Source organism: Podarcis bocagei (assembly GCF_964188305.1).
Source record: "Podarcis bocagei genome assembly, chromosome: 4".
Lineage (NCBI taxonomy): Eukaryota > Metazoa > Chordata > Lepidosauria > Squamata > Lacertidae > Podarcis > Podarcis bocagei.
Window position 1 is genome coordinate 31,594,390 of NC_138128.1, and position 27,470 is coordinate 31,621,859.

Sequence of the window (27,470 nt, forward strand, 5' to 3'; positions counted from 1 at the left end):
CATAACTAACTTAATTGATTTCAGTGAGTCTACATGGAGCAAGATAGGAGTCTGGATACAACCCAGGCAAGAGTGAGGTCAATGGCCATGAGATTAGAAGAAGCAAAAGGTCCTCAAAGATGCTTGGCAAGCTGAATGCTGACACTCAAGAGTACTGAAGGAGTTTGTGGGTACAATCTCAGAGCCCCTGTCCATAATCCTTGAGAATACTTGGAGAACAGGTGAGGTTCCTGCAGACTGGAGGTGGGCAAATGTTGTCCTCATCTTCAAAAAGGGTGGAGACCCAGATGACTGCTGACCAGTCACCTTAACGTCAATACCAGGAGAGGTCCTAGAGCAGATAATTCAACAGTTGGTCTATGAGCACTTAGAGGGAGATTCTGTGATTGCTAGGACCCAGCATGGCTTTCTCAAAAGCAAGTCATGCCAGATGACTCACATTTCTTTTTTTCATGGAATCACAGGCTTGGTGGATCAGGAGAATGCTGTGGACATAGTGTATCTGGATTTCAGTAAGGCCCCCATGATATTCTTGGGGCGTGGGTTGGATGCAGTAACTGTTAGGTGGATTTGTATCTGGTTGGCAGACTGAGCCCAAAGAGTACTCACTGGTAGTTCCTCATTTCTGGAAGAAAGTGACAAGTGGGGTGCCACAGGATCCTGGGCCCATTGTTGTTCAGCACCTTAATAAACTACTTGGTTGAAGGAATTGAGGGGATGCTCATTACATTTGCAGATGACACTAAGCTGGGCGAGTGGCTAATGCTGTGGAGGACAGAACTGGGATTCAGGATGACCTTGAAAGATTGGTGAGCTGGGCCAGAACAGACAAAATGAATTTCAGGGGAGGACATATATAAGGTTCTGCACTTGGGCAGGAATAACCAGCTTCACAGGTATAGGATGGGCAACATCTGGCTTGTCGGGGATGCAGGAGGTTCTAGGGGTCATGGTGGACCACAGGCTTAACATGAGTCAACAGTGTGATGCAGCAGCAAAAAAGGCTGCTGTTGTTCTGGGCTGCATCAACAGAGGTGTGGGGTCCAGAGCCAGAGAGGTGATGGTGCTTATGAGGAATTGTTGAGGGAGTTGGGTTTTCCCTACTTGAAACATTTCACAAAAATGAGGCCTTTGGCAAAGAATGACATTCTTACTAAAAGATCACTTTGCAAATGATAGGCGCTTCCTTTCATGTCACAAAAGCAAGTGCTAATTTGATGTCTCATATAAAACATTTATTGTCCAAGTAGAAACTATACCAAACACCAGGAAAGTGCCTTCACAGTGACACTCATACAGATCTGCATATATGGAATTTGCTTGGAAACCAGCCATCGATTTCCAGTGAGCTATGCATGGCAACCATGGCTGCTAACCTTTTCTGATTTTTACTACCATGGGTAAAACTAAGATATAAAACAGTTGTGGGTGAAATCAAAATACATTCTGTTCTCTTTTTTTCCATGTAATGCTAGTGAAGGTGTTTCAGGGCCTAGTACAGGACTGAGGGGACACGGGTGGCACTGTGGGTTAAACCACAGAGCCTAGGACTTGCCGATCAGAAGGTCGGCAGTTTGAATCCCTGCAACAGGGTGAGCTCCCGTTGCTCGGTCCCTGCTCCTGCCAACCTAGAAGTTCAAAAGCACGTCAGAGTGCAAGTAGATAAATAGGTACCACTCCGGCGGGAAGGTAAACGGCGTTTCCATGCGCTGCTCTGGTTCGCCAGAAGCGGCTTCGTCATGCTGGCCACATGACCCGGAAGCTGTACACCGGCGCCCTCAGCCAATAAAGCGAGATGAGCGCCGCAACCCCAGAGTCGGTCACGACTGGACCTAATGGTCAGGGGTCCCTTTACCTTTACCTTTTACAGGACTGAGGGAAGGGGAAAGGAGCTATGTAACTCTTTCCTTCCAGCTGCAAATCCTTCTCTGGGCTGCTTTCATCCTTAAAAGGAAAACACGCAGCTCCCTATATCATACTGTTTGTGTATGTGGGTGTAGAGAGCAAGAGGGGCAGGGGATATTGGGCAATTTAAATTCTAAATGAAACAGCTTCCACTGACCATTGTCTTAGGGGTCACCCACACTCACCTTTTGCCCCATGCTTTCCCAGGCACAGGACCATTCCTGGTCCATGCTTTCCCAGGCACAGGACCATTCCTGGTCCATGTCTGAGCTCTTTGTTTTCCTCCACCACTTTCCCCAGGAAGACTTTAGCACTGAATCGGAACAAATGGCAATTTGCCACTTGCTCTCATTCAGTGGTAAAGAGTGGGATTTTGTGGGGAAAGCACTGTGGGGGGGGGGAGCGCTTGAGCACAGAGCTTTAAAGCGCAGAGCTGTGCCTAGAAAACACAGCACAAAAGCAAAGTCTGGATGAGCCCTTAGTAAAGCTTAAATGCACTGCCATGCCAGTTATATCCTCCTATGTTTCTACTTTCTTTTTCTTTTTTTGGAAGTCAAACACAGTTTGGGGATAAGATGACAAAGACTTTTAAATTCGCGGACATCTGGAGCACAACTCCCTTCAGTCTCACACAACAAGATGTGTCATGTTCATACACAGAAAACAAGTCAAGACTGCAAACAGGGAAATACCCAGAGTTTGCTTCATTATTGCTACCAGTGATTTCAAAATATGTCAATATCAGTGCACTTGATGTACTACTACTGTATGCGAAGTCAGGACTCCAGGAGAGCAACAGCAAAACATTACATTACAGAACACACTTGTACTCTTCAACTTTAAAACTCAGGAGCTTCTTAAAGCAAATTGCAGAAATTGGATCGGACGTTCCTGATCCGCGGCGCCGCTGCTGCTGGCTTGCTTCTGCCTTGTGTAAGATAATAAGGATCTTTGCTTGACTGCTGGTCACCATGGAGACTTACATTGGTCTCTGAATCACGAGGTTTGCCTGTAAAGACATGTTCCTTCCATGAGCTCTTAAAGATGGCGGGCCCTGTCTTAATAACAGCATCAAGCCTGAGTCTAACATGATCTTGAAAATCTGGGGTCATTTTAAAGCCTGAGAATGGAGAGAACCATGATGAGAAGCTCTGTTTTCAGTGCCAAGTGCTATGTGCTACATCAGGGATACCCAATGCAGTGCCCTCCAGATGTTATTGGACTCCAACTCCCATCACCCCCAGCCAGCATGATGGGAGTTGTAGTGTGACAACATCTAGTGGGCACCGTGTTGGCTATCTCAGTGTTATGTTGAAGGAATCCTCTCCCAACACCCCTCTACACTCCACTCTGTGGAGAATAAACCTTTTTTAGGTGTCTTCTTGCCTCATCAATATATATTTGAGTACTATAGGACAAAGATTTTGCTTAGAACACATTGAGAGATTTTCTTAAAAAGCTACTCTGAAACAGCCTCCCATTTCACATGGCCCACAGACCTGCTGGATAGAAATACTGATATAAAGTTTGAATGAGCATTTTTTTTCATCTAATACATGCTATGGCTTTCCAGACCATGTATTCTTGACAAAAGAAAAGACATTTGCACCATAGTTCAATCATTTTATACTGCATGCATTTTCTAACACAGAGCTTCATCTCTCTAGTAACATGAGAATGTACATCAAACCCAAAGCTAAAACAAGCAAAAGCCAGGCTGCTTGCCTTGAAATATCTCCGGAAGCTATAGGTTAGTTTGTGGGTTGGACTGTTTTCCTTCTTCCCAAATGAATACCTACCCTTCCTATGCCTCTACTCAGCCACTAACTTGAATGTGCTGTGATTTGAGAGCCAGTAGCGTGAATGCAAACTGGTGCATCATATGATGTCAGTATCATAGAATCATAGAGTTATTTATCAACATCAAGTTATTTCGTAGTGCAGGGCAACAAGGCAAACATGACTGCTGTATCTCCCATCAAAGGTTGAAGTTATTGGAATCCTGGCAGGACTGTCCCTGGGAGGGTGGGGGCAAGGCAAACCATCACACTGTGCCCCCCACGTTGCTGCCCTCTTCCCTCTGCCACCCATCCTACTCTTGATGGTGAAGGTGGTGGCAGGGTGCCCCTCCATGCCCCAGATTACATTCTTTCTGTTGTCATTCTCTGTCTCCACCTCTTCCCTCCCTGCCTTCCTGTGAGGAGACCCATTGGGTGGGTGGGGGGCAGCTTGGCGGGGCTGGGCAGGCAGCTTGGCTGCTGGCCTTGGTCACTGCTACCAAGGATAGAGCCCCTCAGGACCATTGCCTCACCCCAGAGGTGGGGTGTATCATAGCCCCATTCCCACAAACCCTAACTTCTGCCTGACTTCTTAATACAGTGGTACCTCAGGTTAAGAACTTAATTCGTTCTGGAGGTCCATTCTTAACCTGAAACTGTTCTTAACCTGAAGCACCGCTTTCTCTAATGGGGCCTCCCGCTACTGCTGCACCGCCACTGTGCGATTTCTGTTCTCATCCTGAAGCAAAGTTCTTAACCCGAGGTACTATTTCTGGGTTAGCGGAGTCTGTAACCTGAAGCGTCCGTAACCTGAAGCGTATGTAACCCAAGGTACCACTGTACCTGCTACGTCCTTTGCTCTTGATTCATTTCTTCCTTTGACGCTGGTGTGTGCTTCTATGGGGCTATCTGCATATTTCATTGCTATGATAGGAAGCGATGTCTCATCTGAATCTGAAAAGGAATAGAAATAGGTACGTGTCATTTATTTTTTACAGCTGGGGCCTGCATCAAAATATTGCAGTATGGCTTCTCCTGTTAACTTTTCCAGTAAGTCAGCCATGTCCTCCAACACAATACTCCATGTTGTTTTGCCTTCCACCTGGTTTTCTGTTCCCCACCCCTCAAAATTCAGTCAGCTTTCCATGGTTAGCTTGCTCACTTCCCTTGGAGTCCCTTGTTTCCCAATATCAAAAAATATATATATTTTATGCTTCTGTTAACTTTGGAGTTCCCTCAAGCCTGCTGATCTCTCTCTTCCTCCCTCTCTCAAATATATTTTTATTAAGATTTCTTAGTTTACAAAAATACCCGCAATGTCTCTTTTTTCAAGCTGCGTTTTCTACAGATCAGTTTCATTTGTTGTGAGACATTAGCGTTACATTAGGAAGAAATGGGGCGAAGAGGTGGAGGGAGGAATGGTGAGTGGGGTGGGGTGGGGGGGCCATGCTTCTATTCTTCTACTTAGTGTATGTGTGGGGTTTTGTGTCAGCATCACATGTGGGTTCTCTTACTATTTGCTTGTTGTATTTCCTTGGTAGTGAGAGATGTTGGGGGTGGCCAAGGGTGTGATTGGTTGTCTTTGGCTGGCTGTAGTGAGATTTGTTTGAGTGGTGTGTGTGGTGTGTGTGTGTGTGTGTGTGTGTGTGTGTGTGTGTGTGTGCATGTGTTGATTGCTATGATTGCAGATTGATTCCTGTGGTGTGGGTGGATTCTTGTTGTTATCTTGTTGGGCTGTGTATGTGATAAAGTGCATGATGGGTGATGTCCTGCTGACAACATAAGCAAGGGCACTCATGGCCTGAGCATCAGAAACAGCAAAATGATGAAATAAAAAGGAGTCCATTTGTTCTCCTTCCTCTACCTTGTGGACATGTGCTTTGGAATGCTTCAGCGCTGCACTCGAGAGACAGTTGAGCAGATTCATGGCTGGGAACAGGATCCCTCGGTGGTCTTCCCATGACCTCATCCTCAGTTGCCATTGTATTCCGGACCAGGAAGTAAGTGTGCATTTTCCCTTTGCCCTTTACATCAATTTCTCCCCTTTCCGTCATTTCAAAATTCTTGTCCTTTAGGCACCTGAAACATAAATAAAGCAGCACATCTAAGCAGTGGGTTATGAAAATGGCACAATGACAATAATTATATCAGCCTCTAATGTGGAAAGTTCAACGTGGCTTAGGTTCTGTTGAAAGACCTGGAATGGTGACACAATGGTAATTTAACTAGCAGAAGCCTATAAAAGAACATGCATTGAAATGCTTGCCTTCCAGAATGACTCATGGCTATAAAATGATGGCTCTGAACTCACAGCCCAACACCTTCAAGCACAGGCTCTGCACCTGCCTGAAATATTAGTGATGTTATGACAGTGTCCTCAATGGCATGAACAGTGCCTGCCCTTTTGTCACCACTTAGCAATATCACTGTTCTTATACAATGATGCTTATGTCCCAGTGTTCAGTGCAAATTGGTGGGGCCCATTCAGGTAGGATGCTATAAATAAATACTAGAATCTAAAAAAAACAACCACTCATTCAGAATTAATTAAAGTCAATGGCTATTTTCTTTAAAATGCAGAAAATGCAGGGGAAACATGCATTTTATTACAGTAATTCATCCCTTCACAGAAGCAAGGATTCTTATAAGGCTCCTTGTCTACATTAATGCCTTTCTCCACATTGTTCTCTTGTAACATGCATGTAAAGTACATCTCAGCCAGGACAGACAAACAAGGCATTCCATGTCACCACCCAAATTACTGCACTAAAAATGATCCCACTGCAATTTTCAGCAAAACAAGGATCTCACATTAACCCTAGGGGATCTTGAGTGAGGAAGGTTGAATCTACACCCAGAATCTAAGGATTCTTTTTGGATGATGTTGATATAGCTAGGTCACCATCATCTGTGAACAAACCATTTTAGGAACTTCTGTGCTCTAAATCGTGCCATCATCTATCTTGTATTTTCAAAACCACAACCACAAAAATCACCATTCCCCAGTAAAGTAGAGCTCAACAGCCAAAATGTAAATGACATGTATTTTTGTAGGAAGGGAACATTTGGTAATTAACTCCACTAATTTGGGAACAAATCTAAATACTTTTAAAGTAGCTCCAATAAGAAAGCAGACACTATCCTATCACAAGGGGGGTGTGTGCTCCCCAACAGCTGATATTCAGAGACATATTGTCTTTGATACAGGAGGCAATCTATCCCTTATGAATAGTAGCCATTAACAGCCCTATGCCAAGTCAAGAGTTCAGTTCAAAGCACTATTAATGGATTGTCTCAGAGCTTACTCACTGATGAACGCTGGCACTCAGGTGAATTTTGCTTGGTACCCCATGGCTCTCCATCCGGGATGCTATATTCACTGTGTCTCCAAACAAGCAATAACGTGGCATTTTTTCTCCAACAACTCCAGCAAGGACAGGCCCTGTGTGGATCCCAACTCTGATCTGAGCAAGAGTTTTTTGGGGAAAAGATCACTTCCACAACAGGTTTTGTTTCAAGCACAATCTATCCATAAGTTCTAAAACACAAACTAAACAGTCACAAGCCATAATCCACAGTTCCCTATGATGAACTCTGTTTAATAATAATAATAATAATAATAATAATAATAATAATAATAATAATAATAAATTTATATACTGCTTACATGCCAAAATGGCTTCTAAGCACTCTTGAACCCAGGCCATTGTAATTCTTCATAAAAATTGATACTATTCATAAGCATTGTGGTGCAGGGTGGGAAGCAAATCTATCAGGCTGTTCTTTCTGAGAGACAGAAACTGAAGCTCTAGCCCTGAATTCAGAGGTCTGAAAATAAGTGCAACTCTCTCGATCACACTTGCAAGGACATTACTACAGCTGACACAGGAGGACACAATCTACCAGGAAGGTCTTGCTCAACATCCCCAACCCTCTGAAAGAAAATGGAGTTATTGAGTACATAAAATGGGAATTTCTATAACAGGAATGGGGGAATCGCAGGCCTGGGGGCTGAATGGGGTCCTCCAGGCCTCAGGACCAATCCTGCAGAGACATTTGTGTGTGTTCATGGTCTCCTGTCCTTCTAGCCCTTGTATCTCACATATGAAAACAGAACCTTTAGCCATATATCCCCCAGTCCAAATCTCTCTGTGCAGAGACTTGCCCTCCTCAGTGGCGTAGCGTGGGTTGTCAGCACCCGGGGCAAGGCAAGTAATTTGCGCCCCCTAACCCGTGGATTTGCGCCCCCTAACCCGTGGATTTGCGCTCCCTAACCCTAACCCCCAGATGTTGCGCCCGGTGCGGCCGGCCCCCCCTGCACCCCCCACGCTACGCCACTGGCCCTCCTGCATGATCAGGGATCCCTGTTGTGTTAATGCACAAGCCAGCTCCACACACTCATCCCTTTGCATGCCCAAAGCTTCCTGTTCCCTTGAACTGAATTATGGTACCCTTGCTGGGTTCAGAGCTCTGTGTGCACATTTAATACCTTGCAATTGAAAAGAACTGATGGCCTTTGGGACGTTGGTCTTTAGTCATCCCAGTGAACTTGTCAAGCCAACCAACGGGATCTTTTACATACTGGCTTTTTATTATGACAGCCCAGAAGCCTGCAATTTACTGCACATGACGCACAAATCAAGTCTGAGATTGCTGATCATTATGGCCCTACATTGCGTCATCTCCATTTGCAAAGAGTAAGCAGATGATGTGCCTGTGTCTATTAGCTACTCACTTGAATAGGATTCCCAGACACTGGATTCTTTATGTCTTTTGCAGCTATGATCATTCCCAGCGCAAAGTTGGCAACCCGTTCAGCATGTGTGGATACAGGAACAGGAACACCCCCTACTACCATGTAGGCATCTCCTATGGTTTCCACCTTTAAAAAAAGAAGCAGACAAACCCTGCCATGCCAATAGTCTCTGTCTGAGCTCATTGTTATTCCAGGGTAAGTGCCTGGAACCCCTGGAACATCGCACCGCTCAGAGATTGGGGTGGCGTGTTAACACGATAGATACTTTTATAAATCAATGAATGAATTATGATATTAGTTAGGACTTGCCTAATTATTTTAAGATCTGGTTTCGGGGAGAGAGGGTTAGTGTGAAATATCGTTAGCATAGAATTCTCACATTTCTGATATTCAAATTATTTTAACACATAACATTGCTGTTTCGAACGTAATGCTTTTACGTTCTTCAAGAAACTAAAGCATTACAATGCATTCTGTTTGTGATTTTGTGCAGCGTGTGTTTTTCAAAATCACGGCCTCTCTTCTGATACAGCTACCGATAAGCCAGTGCACAGGTGCCATGGAATGGACCAGGGCCTCGGAGGAAAACCATCAGGATTCTTGCTCTCTATAACAACACACAGGGTGGCCTCAGAGTCCAAGAATGGTTCCTTACTCCAGGTTTTCCCTAGCAGCTTCTCAGCACAGGATCCTGTTTGTTATATGCAGTCCTCATAAATTCTCTCTGGCATCACAGGCTTGCCACAGAGTTTGTAACCTCAGATTTACTGCCCCCCCCCAGCTATCCCTTTCTTTCACTCATGTTTCTCTCACAGCTGTCTCACCCTGACCTTCTGCTTTATCTCTACCACCCCTCCCCACACCCGTTCTCCTATTCTCCCACTCTCAATTCATATTCCTTCTAAACAACTTCATGGGGCCAGAGGTCACATTTGCTTTTTATCTCTCCCTTGCTGCTGTGTGCTAGTCAGCATACTTCTGCCTCAACTTCCTATGTGCATTTTGCTGCTGCTACTTGCATCCCACCTGATGTCTTTCAACAGGCTGCAGTGGGCATGTGACAGCCTTGCCCACACTGTCATCGCAAAGACATTTCCACCCCCACCCCCACATTAAGGGTAAGCAGACGGAGAAGATGCACACACTTTAGACAGGATTCAGGCAGAGCAAAGCAAAAGGAATGGGGGCATCAGAGCCCAGGTATCGGGAATAAAACAGGAGAATTTTACCCATCTCTTTTCTCCTTTCTTTTATAGGGGCTGCTGAGAAGGTGGAGCCAAAGAGAGCAGGGGATTACAAGGTACCAAGTGGGGGGGGGGAGGAAGAGGAGGAGAGAGAAATGGTCCTTGGCATCTTTCCCCCTAACATCACTTTCATGAAATTGTGGCTGGACATTTGTCACTGACCTTGTAGACATCATGCACTGTGGTCAGCCTGTCAAATCGCAGATACATCACATTTAGCAGGAGGACAATCTGAATAGGTTCGCACTGGGCACAAATGTTGGTGAAAGTTACAACATCGCTGAATAATATGGTGCACTCTTTAAACTCTCCTGCAAGCCCAAAAGACAAAGGTTAGGAGTGAGGATAGTTTTGTGAATAAGTGTGGTCAAGACTTGTACCTATACTCAAGTTATTCATTCATTCCTAGATATCTAGATCTTGTAATTTAAAAAAGTAATAATAATAATAATAATAATAATAATAATAATAATAATAATAATAATAATAATAATAATTTATTATTTATACCCTGCCCATCTGGCTGGGCTTCCCCAGCCACTCTGGGCGGCTTCCAACAAAATATTAAAATACAGTAATGCACCAAACATTAAAAGCTTCCCTAAACAGGGCTGCCTTCTTCTAAAAGTCTGGTAGTTATTGTTCTCTTTGACATCTGGTGGGAGGGTTTCCACAGGGCAGGTGCCACTACCGAGAAGGCCCTCTGCCTGGTTCCCTGTAACTTGGCTTTTCGCAGTGAGGGAACCGCCAGAAGGCCCTTGGCGGTTACATAGCTAAAATTCATGCAACTGCACAGCAAAAGATCCTAACAGCCAACTATAAAATTATATATGCATACATATATACATGCATGATATAGCCTGAGGATGGGGAACCTCTGGCCCTCCAAAAGTTGTTGAACTCCATCTCTCACATTAGCCCCAGCCAGCATGGCCAATGGTTTGGGATGTTGAGAGTTGTAGTCCAACAGAACTTGGAGAGTCACGGATTCTCCACCCTGATCTAAGCCAAGAGTGATTCAGTCCCTTTTGTTATAAGAGTTAAGCACATGCTTAACTCTTCATCCATATAAAAACAAGAAGAGCATTGCTAGATCATATCAAAAGTTCATCTAGTCCAGCATTTAGTTTCACAATGGAGAACCAGATGCTTCTACAAGCTTCCAAAGCAAGACCTGGTGAGAACAGCCCTCCCTTGTTCTTTCTCCCCAGCATCTGATATTTAGAAGTATGTTCCCTCTAAACAATGGAGGTGCTCTGGGGAACACCGATGAACTACCTTCTTCCCTGACTATTAGCCATACTGGCTGGGTGGGAGATTGGAGCTGAAGTTCAACAAATTTGTGAAGGACCAGAAGTTTCCAATCCTTGGCATTAAAATGAATGGCTAATGGCAACAGTAGATTAAGGGGGAAAGGGAGCCTGGACCAATTTTTCTCTGAAGTTCCTCGTTTTGGTCTTCCTTACAAGTTAAGCACCTGCACATTGGCCCCAAATGTTTTATCTGCCTCGCGCTCATTCACCTGCCTCGACTCGTTTCCCTTCTTTGAGCTGGTTGGCCACATGCTTTGGGAGCATGGCGTAGAGAAGGGCTTCCGTCTTTTTCTTCTCCTCCTCGAGATGCTTTGACAGAATCCGCAGTTCCTCTTTCTTCCTCTCTAGCTGATTGGACAGCTCCATCTCAGCCAGCCGCTGCTGGTTCAGAAGGATCAAATCCCTGGTGACATCGTGGGGGGCAATGTCGGCGATGTGCATGTGCCTCTCTTCCAGCTCATGCAGCGTGCGCAGGAGAGGGGAGCAAAGGTACAGCATGCACTGGGCAGACTCCATCCAAATCATCTGACCTGATTAAAAAAAATACAGAATCACAGGTACTATTCCTTCATGCCATTCATTCTAGTTATTTAAGTTTTTGGTTTGCTGTTCTTTCCCTCTAGATTATATCTGCATTGTTAAACTTCCAACCCTTCACTAGACTTCTACTCCACCCAGTGTTAGGAGGTCCTACACATGAGTAGGAGTCTAGCAGAGACACATGCCCAACTGGCATGTTATCTCCCCCCTGGTCTGTCAGGAGATTCAAAATCTTTCTCCAGTTCAAACATCACATTCAATACCTCAGAGGCATCAGCACACTTCAGGATCAGCAAAGTATAGGCAGTCAGCGTTCAGACTCAGTAGCGCAGCTTTTTGGCTAAACTATGTTTATTAACATATATATACTTGTATATATTTTAACTCAGCTCCTTCCTCTTCAGCATCATACAGCAAAGAGAGAACAAAGGATAAAAGTCCTACATCATGGAAACACAGTAATAAAAACATCCTGTCTCTGTCACTTCCCACAATGTGGAATGAAAACATGTGATAAAACCAATCCCATGACTGCAACACGGGAAAAGAATCCTAACACCCAGAACATATAAAAAGTTGTCTCAATTATTACAATGAAGACACAATTTCAGAATTCAAGGAGGGAGGAGAGGGTTAGGGAATAGATTTGGGGGGAGGGTGCTCCCATATTTGCTACTGTCCAGGCGACAGGCAGTGGGGAGTAACAGTGGGTGGGGAGTGGGTGTCCCACCCCTCAGAACCTGGCCTGAAGCAAGTGCCTTAACACCCTTCAAGGGTTGGCCAGCTCTGCAGCCAGCTCTTCATCCAGTCACCTTAATCATGCCTGACCCCGATATTTATGGAGACAATGAGTTACCTCTCAGTTCTAACATAGGACGCTGCTTCCAAGATTCTGGCATCATCTCCCTCTTGGTCCGGAAAACAAATTGGCTGTTGATAAATTTCTGGACACTGGAGATGGTGAATTTCACTTCAGGACGTACGATACTGAAGTATTGGTTGAGGCGGATGCCCAGTGTCTGAAGGCCTGGCACGATCTTTTGAATGCTGACTCCGGCTTGCTTCACTCTAAGCTTAAAAGATAGAATCACAACTCTTTAGTGTCAACCCCCCTCAAAATTGTCTTGCAATCCTACCTCTGGAGTAAGTACGGGAGCAGCCAGCATGGAATGGTAGCGCCACAGAGCCAACCACTTAGTAGCATTATCACTAGGTTGATAGGGCAGTGGCAAGGTTGGGGATGCAACTCCCATCGTCTGTGATCATTGGCCAGGCTTGCTGGAGCTGGTAGGAATTGGAGTCCAACAACATCCAGAGGGCCAAAGGTCCCCCATCCCAAAGGTAAGGAAACATGAGACGGAAGTCCGCTATTTCCAACCCCTTGCTGCTGCTCCAACCATCCTCCATGAGTTGGAGAGTTATCTTCTGAAGTGAGGGGGCCTCTTATACACATGAAAGCTTTGCTGTACATTTTAGAAGGGACAGAAGGCTTCCTGCTTTAGAAGATTGGCCTACCATTGATGGAACACCACCAGAAGAGTGACAGGGGGCAGAGGCAGCACACTCACCCTCACAGCCCCCATCCCATGCCTCTCTACTTAAAGGCTGGAGTGGATTTTGCATTGTCTCACATAACAGTGTTACTGGGACCATGCTGGAATAATGGTGAAAAGTAGGCTATAAGACGATGCTTGATTGCCGTCTGGGCAATTGTCAGCAGCTAACTACTGGAAGGGTAGTTATTAATCCCAGTATTAATATATTATGAAACAGAATGTCTCAGGTTAACTTATCATGAGAGCAAGCTTCTAGGTCAACAGTAGGCAGTAGCAGTAAACAATTTATTACATTAGGTGATTGAATCTGTAATCCTATGCCTACTTGTCTTGGAACGAGTCCCACTGAACTCACTGTGATTTTATTCTAAGTTGCTATGCAGAAGATTGTGTTGTAAAATGGCTATGTAGGGAAATGAGTTTGACTCACCTCTTCATCAAATACAATGTGGAAAGGAAGCCCATTGCAAAATGTCTTCGGATCTACGTAGAGGGTCTTAGGATAGACAGGATCAAATCCTTTCAGAAGTCGTCCTGCAATATGGGGGGGTGGGTGATAATTTCAATCCTATCATAATTCCCTGATAGAATCAGTACCATTATTCAGGTAGCATGATTCTGCAAGATAATTTAATTCTCATTCATAAATAAATTCATTTCCCTCCATCTTCCTCCAAGAATTCCAGAATAATGTACCTGGGGACTTTCCATGTACAGTGGTACCTCGGCTTAAGTGCTTAATTCATTCCGGAGGTCCATTCTTAACCTGAAACTGTTCTTAACCTGAGGTACCACTTTAGCTAATGGGGCCTCCCGCTGCCGCTGCGCCGCCACTGCACGATTTCTGTTCTCATCCTGAAGCAAAGTTCTTAACCCGAGGTACTATTTCTGGGTTAGCGGAGTCTGTAACCTGAAGCGTATGTAACCCGAGGTACCACTGTATATGAATATGATGTGATTGGAAGAACAGGCTGAAGAGGTTTCCACTATAAATTAGAACCTGGAAAGGGTTTTCAAAAATAAAAATTTATGACATGTAAACACAAGCATTATCTTGTGTTTTTCCTTAATACAATGTGGTCATTTTTACTGGGATTCCACCATGGTGTAGTGGTTAGAGTGTTGGAGGGCTAGGACTTTAGAGAACAGAGTTCAAATCCCAACACGGACATGGAGCTCATTCATCATCTCTCAGCCTAACCCACCGCACAAGATTGTTATCAGGGTAAAATGAAGAAGGTCCACCACCTTGACCTTCTTGGAGGAAAGATGGGATAGAAATTAATAATATTTAATGAAAAAGGCTGGGTTTTAAATGCCATATGGAAAGCATTAATGAATGATGCCAAATGCTTTTTTGAAAGTTACACTTTTACCTTTTCCTATTGTCACAATTCCTTTAATTGTTTCCCAGTGACTTTTCTTGACAGGGCATGTCGAAGGGGGGCTGGCTTTATCCCTGTTCTTGTTTGTGGCTCTTTCAGTATCCTGTGGAATGAACCCAAAGCAATTGCCAAACTGTTAAAAATTTTAAAGTAAGACGTGTACCAAGGTCTTTGCATCAGCAAAATAATTAATGTAATAATGGGAGGCACAAGCAACTTAAATTTCTTCCTATTCTTGAATTGGAATGCGCTTGGGATATCTTCCAGTATCCTTCACTGTTTCAAACTCTTTGGAGGCAAATATCCAGAGTTTTGAGCACATGCTTGGATTCTGAAAATGAAGTGTCTTATATTGACACCTGTTTTCTTTTTTCAACAATAATAATAGTAGCAATACTAATAGTAATAGTAATTTCAATGATGATGATGATGATGTAGAAGAAGACGACAACCTATTACTTTAAAACTGCTTTGATGCTATATATTTTATATACTGTATAGGTCTTCCTGTCAATACATACATTACTCCATACAAAAATGAATATCACAGTACCTCTTTATTCAGCTGTTTTTCCACCAGTGTTCCAGAACTTGAACGGAACGGCGAACAGGAAGAGAACTTATTTCGCCTTCTGTATGAAAATACAGGTTTTTGTGTCACAAGAAATACAATGTGTTCCTTTTTCCCTGTTCTTTCTTCTTCTTCTGACTGATTGACTATTTCCATGGAAATTTCAATGTTGAAAAAATCCAAAGCTGCTGCACCAATGATTCCTGAAGCAAAAGAAAAAAATTAGGTGTTATTGGGGATATGCAGTGATTTGTTCTAGACGCCAGTTTGATGCTTGGGGGTTCGAGTCTGATTCATTCTCTTGCCTCCATCCATTCACAAAATGGGAATTTGTTGAATGGCTATAACTTTCTCCTTCTGTGCATGAAATTTGCAGGTATTTACAGGTATTTGCATAATGAAATTTGCATAATTATTTGCAGGTATAATTTGCCCATAAAGATTGGATAAAATCTGCTAAATTACAAGTAAATGGGTCCAGGGGCTCAGGTGCTACATACTTTTAAAGTGTTTCTGGAGTGGGAAGGGGGGGAGGGATTTACTTTCTAGATAAATTTTTAAAAATCCCTCTGATTGCAAACTAGATTTGTCAGTGAGAGCAAAAATCTTCCTCTGCACCTACTCCCTACCAGTGGCGTAGCGTGGGGGGTGCAGGAGGGGGCCGGCCGCACCGGGCGCAACATCGGGGGGGGGCGCGCTCGCACTCGCAGCTCTCTGCCCCTACCTGGCTCACTCACTCTCTCTCACTGCATTGCTGGCTGTGCGAATCCGATCCGAGCTGCTGGGTCGCCGCCCACTGTGGAGGGGGTGGGTGCCAGGCGTGCGGTGCGGAGAGAGAGCGAGGGACTATCTGGGGGAGGGACAGTGCAGCGGCCGCCCAGCGCAGCACTGAGCGCAGGAGAGAACCACACCAGACCAGACCAGGCAGCAGCAAGAAGAAGCTGGCAGCAGCGGCAGGTTAGGGGTTAGGGGGCGCAAATTACTTGCCTTGCCCCGGGTGCTGACAACCCACGCTACGCCGCTGCTCCCTACTCTGCCTTTTTCTTTCCTTTCCTCCATCACCCCACCCTAAACTAATCCTAAGCTTAGAGACATTGCTTTTGCTTTTAGCAGACACTTGTTTGCAGAATTCCCCCCCCCCCATGTCTGGATCATCCATGTGCCATGAAACACGTCAGGGGTTCCTGCTTCAACACATGCCATCATGTAGAGATCCTGCTTCACTTCAGACAAGCCCAAAATGCCTCCGACACACCTTGCTTCATTTCAGGATTATGCCAGAACAGTTGTTATACAAACTCTGATAGCACAATCCATACCAATCAACCTAGCTGCTGTATTCGGACAAATTATAGCATCCAAGAAGTCTTCGATGGCAGCCCAATAGACGATACAACAATGTAAGTTTATTGTTCTAGCCAAAGGCCATGAAAACCCACGGCAACAGTACCAATAAAAAAATACAGATCATACATCCATTATACCAGCCAACAGCCATGATGTAAAAGAAAGGTTGCCAGAGACACCAAGAAACTCAAACCCAGATTGATTTCAAATTAAGCATCTGAATCACCATAGCAATTTATTAGGGTTGTCATATGTCAGGAATTTCCCAGGTATGTCTGGGATTCAAACGGTGATAGTAGCATCCATGTGGAATATTGAAAAATTGACAAGATGTCCAGGTTTTTGCCAGCAGAACCAGAAAGTGTGTACTTGAGTATCACTCTTTGCCTCTTTGGGGTGAATTTTACATCTTGAAATATGGCAACCGTAAATTTATGACATTTTAACTAAGTCCTTTTCCCTGTTTGTTTGTTTTTCAGTCAGTGCATAGAGGGCCAGTCTTTGTTACAGAGCTATTATTCTCTATATAAATATATAATAAGAATGATGGCAGGAATCGGCATGACATCACAACACTGGGACAATTGCTAGTTTATAGTGAATGGAGGGTTTGGAAGAGGTCTGTAAAGAGAAAAACACAGTGTGCAGGACATTCAGAAGACATTAATCCAATAGCTGACTATTCCACCTTTCAAAATCCATTCCAGAGGAAACTACATACCTGGAACAATATGGCACAAGCCTCGCCTGTCTGAGTAATAATGCAAATGCATCGACCCATCTTCATTCTTTTCCACCCTAAATGAAGGAGCGTTCATTTCCTAAAAAACACCCAGAGTTCTTAATAATCACGCATCTCATATTTCAGCTCATTTTTCAAGATTGCCCTGAAGCAGAATGGGCAACCTTCCTGGGCACCAAATTAAGCACGTGATTTGGGCTGTGGTGGTGGTTCTACCAAATTACAATTACAATTAAACTCACTATTTAACAAATATAGAAAAACAAGTTGTATTCCAAAGTTCTAAGAGGTAGGAGGCATTCCATGAGTTAATGATACATCTCTCTGGATTCTTCCCCCCCCCCCAAAAAAAAAAAAAAAAACCAACCCTGACTGGACTCAGGCACCTCTGCTCCATATGCAATGGAGAAAGGCAATCAAACAGCAGCTAAATATTTCCAGCCCAAGGTCAATACACCAAACTAATCACTGAGAGTATGTATAATAATAGACATATCTCATATTATGCTGCTGTGAACATGTGCTGTGTATGTAGAACCACAAAAGTTATTTCCACTTACCTGGTAAGACAGACTTAGGTAGCTGTGCAATGCATCCAGATTCTCTATAAATTCATAGAGGTTCCCTCCCAGAGTCCGCAGCATATGGTCATAACCTGACCGCTTGCAGAATTCAAAGAAATATTCTCCAAACTGCTTCAGGACCATATCGGGGGGAACATCTGGGGAAATAATTGTTTATTAATTAATGTTTTAGGATCAAGAACCCAGTTTAACTAGGGCTATGTATGCAGCACACATTTAAAGCACATGACTTTCCCGAAAGAACCCCAAGAACTGTAGTTTATCCCTCACAGAGCTACAATTCCCAGCACCCTTAGCCAACTACAGTTCCCAGGATTCCTTGGGGGAAGCCTTGGGCTTTCTAAGTGCTTTACATGCAGTGGTGGCTGATGCAGACCCCCCCAATATTTCTTTAATGAAAATAGGGACATTCCATTCCATAATGATATTATATATACCCCACACATCTTACTGGGTTGCCCCAGCCACTCTGGGCAGCTTCCAACATATATAAAAGAAAACATTAAACATATATATAAGAAAACATTAAACATTTTTTAAAAAAATTCCCTATACAGGATTGCCTCCTTCAGACGGCTCGGGGGTCGGATAAGTCCAACATTTCTGCAATGAAAATAGGGACATCCTAAGGAAAAGTGGGGTCAAATCAGAAACCAGGATGGTTTCTCTAAATCAGGGACGTCCCTGGAAAATAGGGACACTTGGAGGGTCTGCTGGTGGAGTGGGGCAGACAAAGCTGCATTACTTTCCAAGTCATACGTACCTAGCATTTTGCATGCCTTATCAATCAGCTGCATTGTGATTTCATCTCTGTAAACTTCAAAAGTCAAAAAGGTATCCTGTACTCCAGTTTGGACTCTGTAATAGAAATAAATATTGGCTGGCATTTTAATAACATTTTTAGGGTTCAGTCTCTCATTCAGTCAGCTGGCCTGCCACTACTGACCCTTCTTAGGATCAAGTCGTGTGATGAAATTTTGGGCAGTATTCTGGCATATAGTTCCAGAGCTGGCCCAGTCATTAGAGAGGGTGAGGCCATTGCTTCAGGGGGCCAAAGCCCCTGGGCAACACACTCACGGGTGTCCCACCTGCCCGCCACCTCTACCATCGGCAGAGAAGCACCGCTGCCGCCAATGCCAATTTTGGGCACAATTGCATCCATTTGGTTGAAATCTCACCCAAAATTGGCCCTGATAGCTGTGCAGCTTCTCTGCCCACAGCAATGTGAAAAGGTGCATGGTGTCAGCAGAACAGTTGGCAGCATCAGTAGAAGGCATGTGGCAGCAACAGCAGGATAACAGCAGCACTTACTGTTTTGCTTCAAGCAGTGAAATGAGACATTCTGCCCTGGTATAGCTCTTTCCCGCCATTTTCATGAGGTAATCATAGGGGAACAGAAGCACACATGCACATAAAGGGTAGTGACATGTCCTATGACATCTGCTGTTGTGTCATGCCATGGTCCCTGGTACAAATGCAATTTACTGTGGGATGGCTGTACAATAATAATAACAATAATTTTATTATCTATACACCGCCCATCTGGCTGGGTTTCCCCAGAATATTAAAAACACAATAAAACATCAAACATTAAAAACTTCCCTAAACAGGGCTGCCTTCAGATGTCTTCTAAAAATCAGATAGTTGTTTCTTTCCTTGACATCTGATGAGAGGATATTTCACAGGCAGGTGCCACCTCTGAGAAGGCCCTCTGCCTGGTTCCCCGTAATCTCACTTCTTGCAGTGAGGGAACAGCCAGAAGACCCTCGGAGCTGGACCTCAGAATATATGTAACAGAAAGCTACAGTTCCATACCACAACAGGTAATGCAATGTAAAAGGAATGTTAGAAACCAGGAGAGATGCACTAGCATTATAACCAAGGAAACTAATGCAATAATCCCCAGGTCTCAGCACACCCATAGATAATGCTAAACTTGATGAGCTGGCGGAGTGGCTCAGTATAAGGCAGATTCCTATGCTCCTAAAATGTGGGCCTTGAATAAGCCCATAGCAGTCAAGAGAATATGTCCAGAGGGAGGGAGGGAGAGTATAATGCTTTCAATAATAATAATAATAATAATAATAATAATAATAATAATAATAATAATAATATAACAACAACAACAATAACAACAACAATAACAATAATAATAACAATAACAATAACAATAACAACAACAACAACAACAACAACAACAACAACAACAACAACAACAACAACAATAATAATAATAATAATAATAATAATAATAATAATAATAATAATTTATTATTTGTACCCCGCCCATCTGGCTGGATTTCCCCAGCCACTCTGGGTGGCTTCCAACAAAGATGAAAGATACAGTAAAATGTCACATATTAAAAACTTCCCTGAACAGGGCTGCCTTCAGATGTCTTCTGAATGTCAGGTAGATGTTTATCGCTTTGACATCTGATGGGAGGGCGTTCCACAGGGCGGGCGCCACTACCGAGAAGGCCCTCTGCCTGGTTCCCTGTAACTTGGCCTCTCGCAGTGAGGGAACTGCCAGAAGGCCCTCGGAGCTGGACCTCAGTGTCCGGGCAGAACGATGGGGGAGGAGACGCTCCTTCAGGTATACTGGACCGAGGCCGTTTAGGGCTTTAAAGGTCAGCACCAACACTTTGATTTGTGCTCGGAAACGTACTGGGAGTTAGAGTTAATAACACTTCCTAAGGTTGCCTGCTATAATACTTTCAAAATTTGATGTGGCTTCATTCCAGTATGATGAGTTTTCAGCCGCTGCTCTGTCACAAAAATGTTCACCCAACCACATGCCATTCTGTATCATTTTGCATAACAAATAAAGCAATTAGAGGAGAGTAGCATTATGTGATGAGGCAATCTCTTGCCTTTGTTTCAGTAATTGTTTCAGGTTATCCTCAGAGCAGGGAAATCATTCTCCTGCAATATGGTATTCCTTCTGCTTTCACTTAAATATTATTTGGCTAAAGGCATTTTCTTCAGGGGCGGGGACAAATGCTGAGTCATTATAAGAGTCTTGTGCTTCCAGATGTTAGGCATGTACCGTATGTGCTTTTACTTTCCTTTGGGGGTGCTACAATTTTATAGATTTAATCTAATGGGTAGTCCCTGCATTCAGTCTCTCTGCTCTGAAGGCCGTACATATTGCTATGAGTTGTGGGGGTTAGGTTGCCTTGGCCCTCTTCTAATTCCTGGAATAGCCAGGCTAGCTTTTTGGTAAGGTGGTGAACCATTAAGGGAACAAAGGATGTGGCTTGGTGCCAGAGAACAAATAGGTGGGCCCTCTCCCTCAAGTGACTGATAATTAGAAAGACAAAGGCAAGAGCTGAGAAATTGAAGCAGGTGGAAGCCTGAGAGAGAGAAAGAGGTCCTTGATTTCTGCTTTTGGGGAAAGCAAAAGCCTCTTGGGGGTGTTAATTGCTGTAAATCTCTCCATTGTGGGCTCAGGTTGTATATATGTGTAAATAAACCATATATCATGAAGACACCACAGTGTCTGCTGTCCCTCACTCTGAAGAAAACATGAACCCTCGGTAAGCACTTGGGACCCTTAGAATCTCAGAGATTGGGGTGGCTCAGAGATTGGGGTGGCATGCAACAATATTCCTTTCCTGACTGAGTAATGTTGTGTCTTTGCAAAATGCTGCCACAGTATCAATTCCTTCCACCCGCCCCAATCCCTTTGCAAACATGGTGCCCTCTCTAGATGATTAGATCTACAACTCCCATCAGCATGGCCACACTAGCTGAGACCGATGAGAGTTGTAGCCCAAAACATCTGGTGTGCAGTAGGGTTGGCAAAGGTTGGGGTTGACAATACTGGGATCGACAGACAGACCAAATGATCCACCTCAGTAGGACAAACTCCATATGCTTCTGTTATTCACTGGCCTGATGTCTAAGACTATGGTGTGTTGGTGGGCATATAGAGAAGCACTTGTCAACTTGTACCTTGCAGGACACTTCCTAAGATTTCAAAAGGTGTTTCTGAATTATTATTATTATTATTATTATTATTATTATTATTATTATTATTATTATTATTATTATTAGAAATCACAGAGGGAACAAAACAGAAAGTCTATGAATAATTCCTCCAGGTATAAATTACCTTAATTTCTCCCATACTTCTTCACCATATTTTTCAACCACCAAAGACTTCAGGCATGTGTTGATGAAGCCATACTGCAAAAGCAAATGCATGAAAATGGGAAAATAGAATGTTCTCTTTTAAAAAGCCACATTTGCATCACATTGGTTGATATTTGCATTTATATTTATTACATGAAACTTTGGCTTGCTTTTACAAAACCAATACGCAACGAATACAGAATCGGCCAGATAAGGAAGTTCACTATTAGTGTCTTCAGGCTTATTATGCTGTAATTCAGAATTTTTAAAAAGTACCATAATAGTCTACATAACAGACTTGGATAGATCAGTTGGTAGAGCATGAGACTCTTAATCTCAGGGTTGTGAGTTCAAGTCCCACAATGGGCAAAAGATTCCTGAATTTCAGAGGGTTGGACTAGACGACCCTCGTGGCCCTTTCCAACTCCACCATTCTATGATTCTATGACTGTAGCTGATGGACTCAACACATTGAGGCGACCATGTCAGCCTGACAGTACTGAGCTAGATGGACCAGTTTCCTATGTTCTTGCTATTCAACATCCTTACTGGGCAGAAGCCCAGAAACAGGAGCAAAGGAAACCAACACACCGTTCCCTTAAAAGTCAGGGAGGAATTTGCCATTTTCCTGATTCAGGGGCACGCACTCTCTGCATAGCTTTCTCTGCATGTCTGTGTGCCTCTTTGGTACTATTACAAAGCACATGAGAAAAAACTCTGCTTTAGATGTCCAGTAATAGTCGTGCAGATTAGTAATTCGGATGATGAGCAACCTCAGAAGAAGTGCCTGATCAAAATGACCTACTTGGGACGCCCTCTGAGCTCCTTAAAAAACGAATGTCCTTACAGTACACAATCCCCACCCTCTACAAGTTTGCTGCACAGGGAGCCTTTCTCTCTTGCCTGCTTCTGCGTGCCTCCCGGATCCATAAATAGGAGAAGGCATCAAACGCTCTGAGGTGTGAAGCAGAATTGAATCAGCCCCGAATCCCACTGTGTTCAACGGAGCTTAGAGATAAGCGCGTCTTGAAAGGGTGGCGGCCTTAGTAACCACAGCGCCTCTCTGCCCAGCAGCGCTGATGCGTCTCCAAGCCGCTAACTAGATTGCCAAAACCAAGCGCTGTCCTAGCGCACCACAACAAATCCTCTCTCCGTATTTCTAAGCCACTCCAGCTTTGGCAGAAGCAGGGACCAAAAGGGGCAACTGGGCTTGTCAGTTTTTTTATTTTAAAAAATGAGAATGTGCGTAATACTCTTTTCTTGACTTTTACTGGGCGCGAGCAGACGCTTGTGCGCTTTGGGATACGGTATTTTATTTACTACCTCCTGAATCCAGACCGACGTGCGGCCAGACGCCCCCTATTGACATCAGCCACAGTTCCTCGGACTTCATTGGAGGTTACGTCGGCCACTGACGCGAGGAGGGAGGGGACAGCTACAGGTTGCCATCTCCAGAATCTATTGATGCTGGTCCTCCAGCCACTTGACTGACGGGCGTCGAGTGGACGTGGTCGCCTCTGCTCGTGGCGCTGGCCCCTACCAAGACCTTAGCATGGTCCTCAGCTCCCTTGCTCCAAAGTTACTAGGGCGGCTCCGGAGCAAAGTAGTTGAGGATCCCTTGCTTTTCTTTCTCTCCGGGAAAAGCAAAACAGAGCTAAACTGGCAACAACGCCCCCCCCCCAAACTTCCCTCTCCGCCGCCCACTGCTCAGACGCTTTTTCTAAAATCGATTTGACACAAAGTCATCGGCATCTCCTCCGGATCCCGGATCCCTCTGTTAACTTTCAAAACAAAAACCACCCGTGGAAGCTCGTTGGGGGTCGGTGGGGGAGACAAACAGTCGCTACTCACCATTCTGGCGCATGACTCAAGCGATAGAATCGTGCAACATTGCTTTATTCCCGTCGCTCAGGGTGATCCTTCTGGCTCTCTGCTCCTTCCCCGGAGACGCCACGTTAGTTCGGGGACCCTGGCCAGCTCCTTTCCGCGGGCGGAGAGCTAGGATGTCGTGACACCGTGGAAGGAACCAGCCTCTCCTCGAGCGCTCGGAAATCTGAGCGGCGAGCCTGCAGCCCCCATGCTCACTCCTTACCCACCCCCTTCTCCCGAGCCTCACAACCGGCTTGTGGCTCTGTCCTTTCTTCCGCTGCAAGGTTACGATCGGCCTGCCACGAAGTCACCTTTGACTGCCTAGGATCTGAGCAGCCCCGTCACGAAAACAGCGCCTCTTTCTGCGCACTGCATGACTGCAGCGCCTCCATCTCTAAGTGCCGGAGCGCAGCCTTGCCTTGCCTGTGAGACGTTGCTTCTGCCCGGAACTGGAGGCGCTGTCCAGGGGTCTCTGGTGCTGAAATGGCGAGCCACAAGAGCCGCGAAGAGGCTGATTGGCGCCTTCAATCCTGCGGGCTGTTTTAGATTACATTTCACGCATCTGATGGAACCGGCTGTGGTCTAGGGAAGATACGCCACAATGAATTCGTTAGTCTTTAAGGTGCCAGAAACTGAAGACAGGCCATAGGTCTGGAACAGAGCACATGTTTAGCATGCAAAAAGGTCTCAGGTTCAATCCCTTGTGTCTCCATGTGGGGCTGGGTCAGTGTGGGCGATACTGAGCTAGATTGTTTACTTATTAAATCGATATGCAGCCCTTTCTCCCAAAGCAGTTCAGGGCAGCAAACACACAAAGGATTTCCAGTGCAGATGCAGACCGAGAAAGATCTCTGCTTTGAAAGGCTTGTTGGAAGATGAAAGTCTTCAGTAGGCACCAAAAAGACAACAGAAATGGCACCTGTGGTCTGGCTTGGTATAAAGCAGCTTCCTATGTTCCCAAGACACTTTCTGGTTTTTGCTGCGACAGAATTCATGCTGAAGGGTGGCTCTGCCATGTTGGAGAAATAGTAGCACATTTTCCCACAGGGGCTGAGTCACCTATGAACCTCAGAAACGCTCTTCAGTGGTCATCTTGGAGTGCTTTCAATAAGCTGGGGAAAATAGGAGGGCTGCTTATCCTCCTCCCTAACCTAGATGCATTTGCAAAGAGACTTCACCATGAAAATGTGCAAAACCTCTGCGCATTTTGTTTTTGTCATGAGATTTCAGTGGTCTCAAAGGAACGTATGCATGTGGAACTAGAATGTCCCAACAGCAGAAAGTAAACAACAACAACAAAAGCCAAACCTGCTGAGTTATTTATTGTACTTTTCTGCTGTGATAATAGGACCCAAGTCTTCTCAGATCCAGACACTAAGCAGATCTGTATCTGCTTAGCTTCAGGCAAGGTTGCATCATGGTCCTTCAGACTTTGCCAACAAACCCCAGGAAAAAATAATTCACAGATAAACATCAATGGCTCCTGTTCTACCTCCACTGTCAGAGTTAGGATGCCTCTGCATCCCAGTTGCTGGGAATTGCAGGTGGACAGAGTGCTATTTGGCTCCAGCTAACATGCTTCACCCAGGCATCTGACTGGCCAGTGTGACTGGCCCAGATGGGACATTGGTCAGATCCAGCACCCTTGCCTTATGTTCTTAGGTAAGAATCACAATGATTCTCATGGTTCAAAATTGCTGTAAAGAAGAAGAGGAGGAGTTTGGATTTGATATCCCGCCTTTCACTCCCTTTAAGGAGTCTCAAAGCGGCTAACATTCTCCTTTCCCTTCCTCCCCCACAACAAACACTCTGTGAGGTGAGTGGGGCTGAGAGACTTCAGAGAAGCGTGACTGGCCCAAGGTCACCCAGCAGCTGCATGTGGAGGAGCGGAGACGCGAACCCGGTTCCCCAGATTATGAGATTACCGCTCTTAACCACTACACCACACTGGCTCTCTAAAATGGCTCTCTAAAATGAATGCTAGCTAACCTTGACCATGAACAGATATGACTAGGTCCTTCTTAATCCATATTTTGCCAAGCGGCTTATGTTTCTTCCTCATGCTCCTTGTCTTTTGTAGATAATATGAAAATGCATCATCCTAAATGAGCAGATCAGTCAGCTGCGAAACTAATACGGAACTTGAAAGATGTTTTCTCTTTAAACCCTTAATGAAAAATCTAGAAGAGGAAATTCAATTGCTACTTTGGAAAATGCACATCATTATTATTCAGATTCTACAAGTCTTACAGTGCAAGCCCTGCCATGTCAACTCAGAAGTAAGTCCTACTTAATTCAATGGGGCTTACTTCCAGGCAAGTCGGGCTAGTATTGTAGCCTTGAGCCCATTGAATTCAGTGGGATTTACTTCAAAGTAAACATGGTATTACACTACACATTTTTAAAAAGATACTAATGATAATTTGTTCCTAGACACTCTCTTTAGATCCAAAATATGTAATTGCGCTACAACTCACCATTTTCAGCTACAGTTAACAATGAACACGGGGATCTTTCACATTCTGTTTATTCCTATATTCATATTCTGAAGAATTTATCAGACATCAATGTGTTTGGGTTTTTTAAGTGCTGTTTGCTTTCTGTTGCAGGTACTCCTCATTATTTCGGTAACAAAATACGTAAGTGCTTCTTTTTAAAAGGGAGAATATCCAGCTTTGAGCATGAGCAGCATTTGCAGAAGGGACATTGGCATATCCAAGTAGCGCTGAATTTTGGAGTAATTTCATGCCTGGCATCTGAGGATTTTATTTTTGGAAAAGGCTGCTGTGTTCCCTGAACTGAAGATGGACTGTGTAATTTGTAAGCGTCTGGGCTATGATAAAGTGCAGCTCCACATGCTTCCCCATTATGGTTTGAAGCATAGAAAATAGAGTGATTCATTTGGCTGTTTAAGAAAAAAGGTTCTTAGTTCATCAGCAAGGCAGCAATAGATCTGGCAATAGTGTGGACATGATCCAGCAATGAAACCTGCATGCCAAGCAAAGCATTTTCCTTGTGGGCAATGTGAATATGCACACAAAACCTCTCTGCATGTGAGATCTGGAGGTAAGCCAACCCATGCAGTCCATAGTCTGCTCTCAAAACATCCATTCATTGGATAAGTGTTTCATTCTCGTTATATCACACAATCCTCACCCCACCCCCCAATATTTTTCATGGTTTCAGTTATTCATCTCAGGCTATGTTGATGTTAGTACACTGTACAGTTATGGGTACATGTAGCAGTGCCAACTAAAGCACACAATATGTGTTGAAGACAGATGCAGTTGTGGCCATGGTGGCAGCATGGGAGTCTGCAATGCTGGATCTTCCCCACATTTTCCAGATTTCCCCGGACCTTACCGGGATTTCAAAGGCAGAATTGACATCTAGGTGAAATATCTGGAAGGTGGTCTTTTTCCTGGAGCTTAGGCAAGTCAATCGAAAAACTGACTTTGGGGTTTGTCAGCAACTTTCCAAAAAAGAAAAAAAAAGCTTTCAGGGTATCCTGGTTTTTATTTTTTGAAATATAGCAACCCTAGTTAAGGCCTCCTGAATCCCAGGCTGGCAAGGACACTAAAGAGGCAACTGCAAAATGAGGCCCTTTGTGTTCATTTGTTTTTTATCTAGGTGACCTGCATATCTTTCTGAGATGTTGAAGATAATTGGTAAGAGACAAAACATTTCCAAATGGATGGATACACTGTATGGTTACTTCCTCCATGAAATCCTTCTGGAAATGTTTT

General features: G+C 44.3%; 1 protein-coding gene across 1 annotated transcript; it reads right to left on the reverse strand.

Annotated features, from left to right (window-relative positions):
- Positions 1–1,220: 1,220 nt before the first annotated feature.
- LOC308586208 (guanylate cyclase soluble subunit beta-2-like) lies at positions 1,221–24,569 on the reverse strand. The gene is made up of 17 exons (XM_081192591.1): positions 23,707–24,569; positions 21,836–21,909; positions 18,485–18,579; positions 17,698–17,858; positions 17,117–17,216; positions 15,031–15,251; positions 14,469–14,580; positions 13,523–13,626; positions 12,393–12,609; positions 11,206–11,526; positions 9,846–9,994; positions 8,419–8,565; positions 6,993–7,147; positions 5,548–5,762; positions 4,527–4,637; positions 2,155–2,914; positions 1,221–2,103 (listed from the first exon to the last, which is right to left on the reverse strand). Exons 1-16 carry the CDS (start codon positions 23,707–23,709, stop codon positions 2,763–2,765), a joined length of 2,337 nt encoding a protein of 778 aa, XP_081048717.1. The 5' UTR covers positions 23,710–24,569; the 3' UTR covers positions 1,221–2,103; positions 2,155–2,762.
- Between the last annotated feature and the right edge of the window lie 2,901 nt (positions 24,570–27,470).

Coding starts and splice junctions, on each gene's coding strand:
- LOC308586208 (XM_081192591.1), bottom strand. Junction 12,610..13,522: donor ACATTGTATTTGATGAAGAG/GTGAGTCAAACT, acceptor CTATCTTTTAAG/CTTAGAGTGAAGCAAGCCGG. Junction 5,763..6,992: donor CTGAGTGCCAGCGTTCATCA/GTGAGTAAGCTC, acceptor TTTATGTTTCAG/GTGCCTAAAGGACAAGAATT.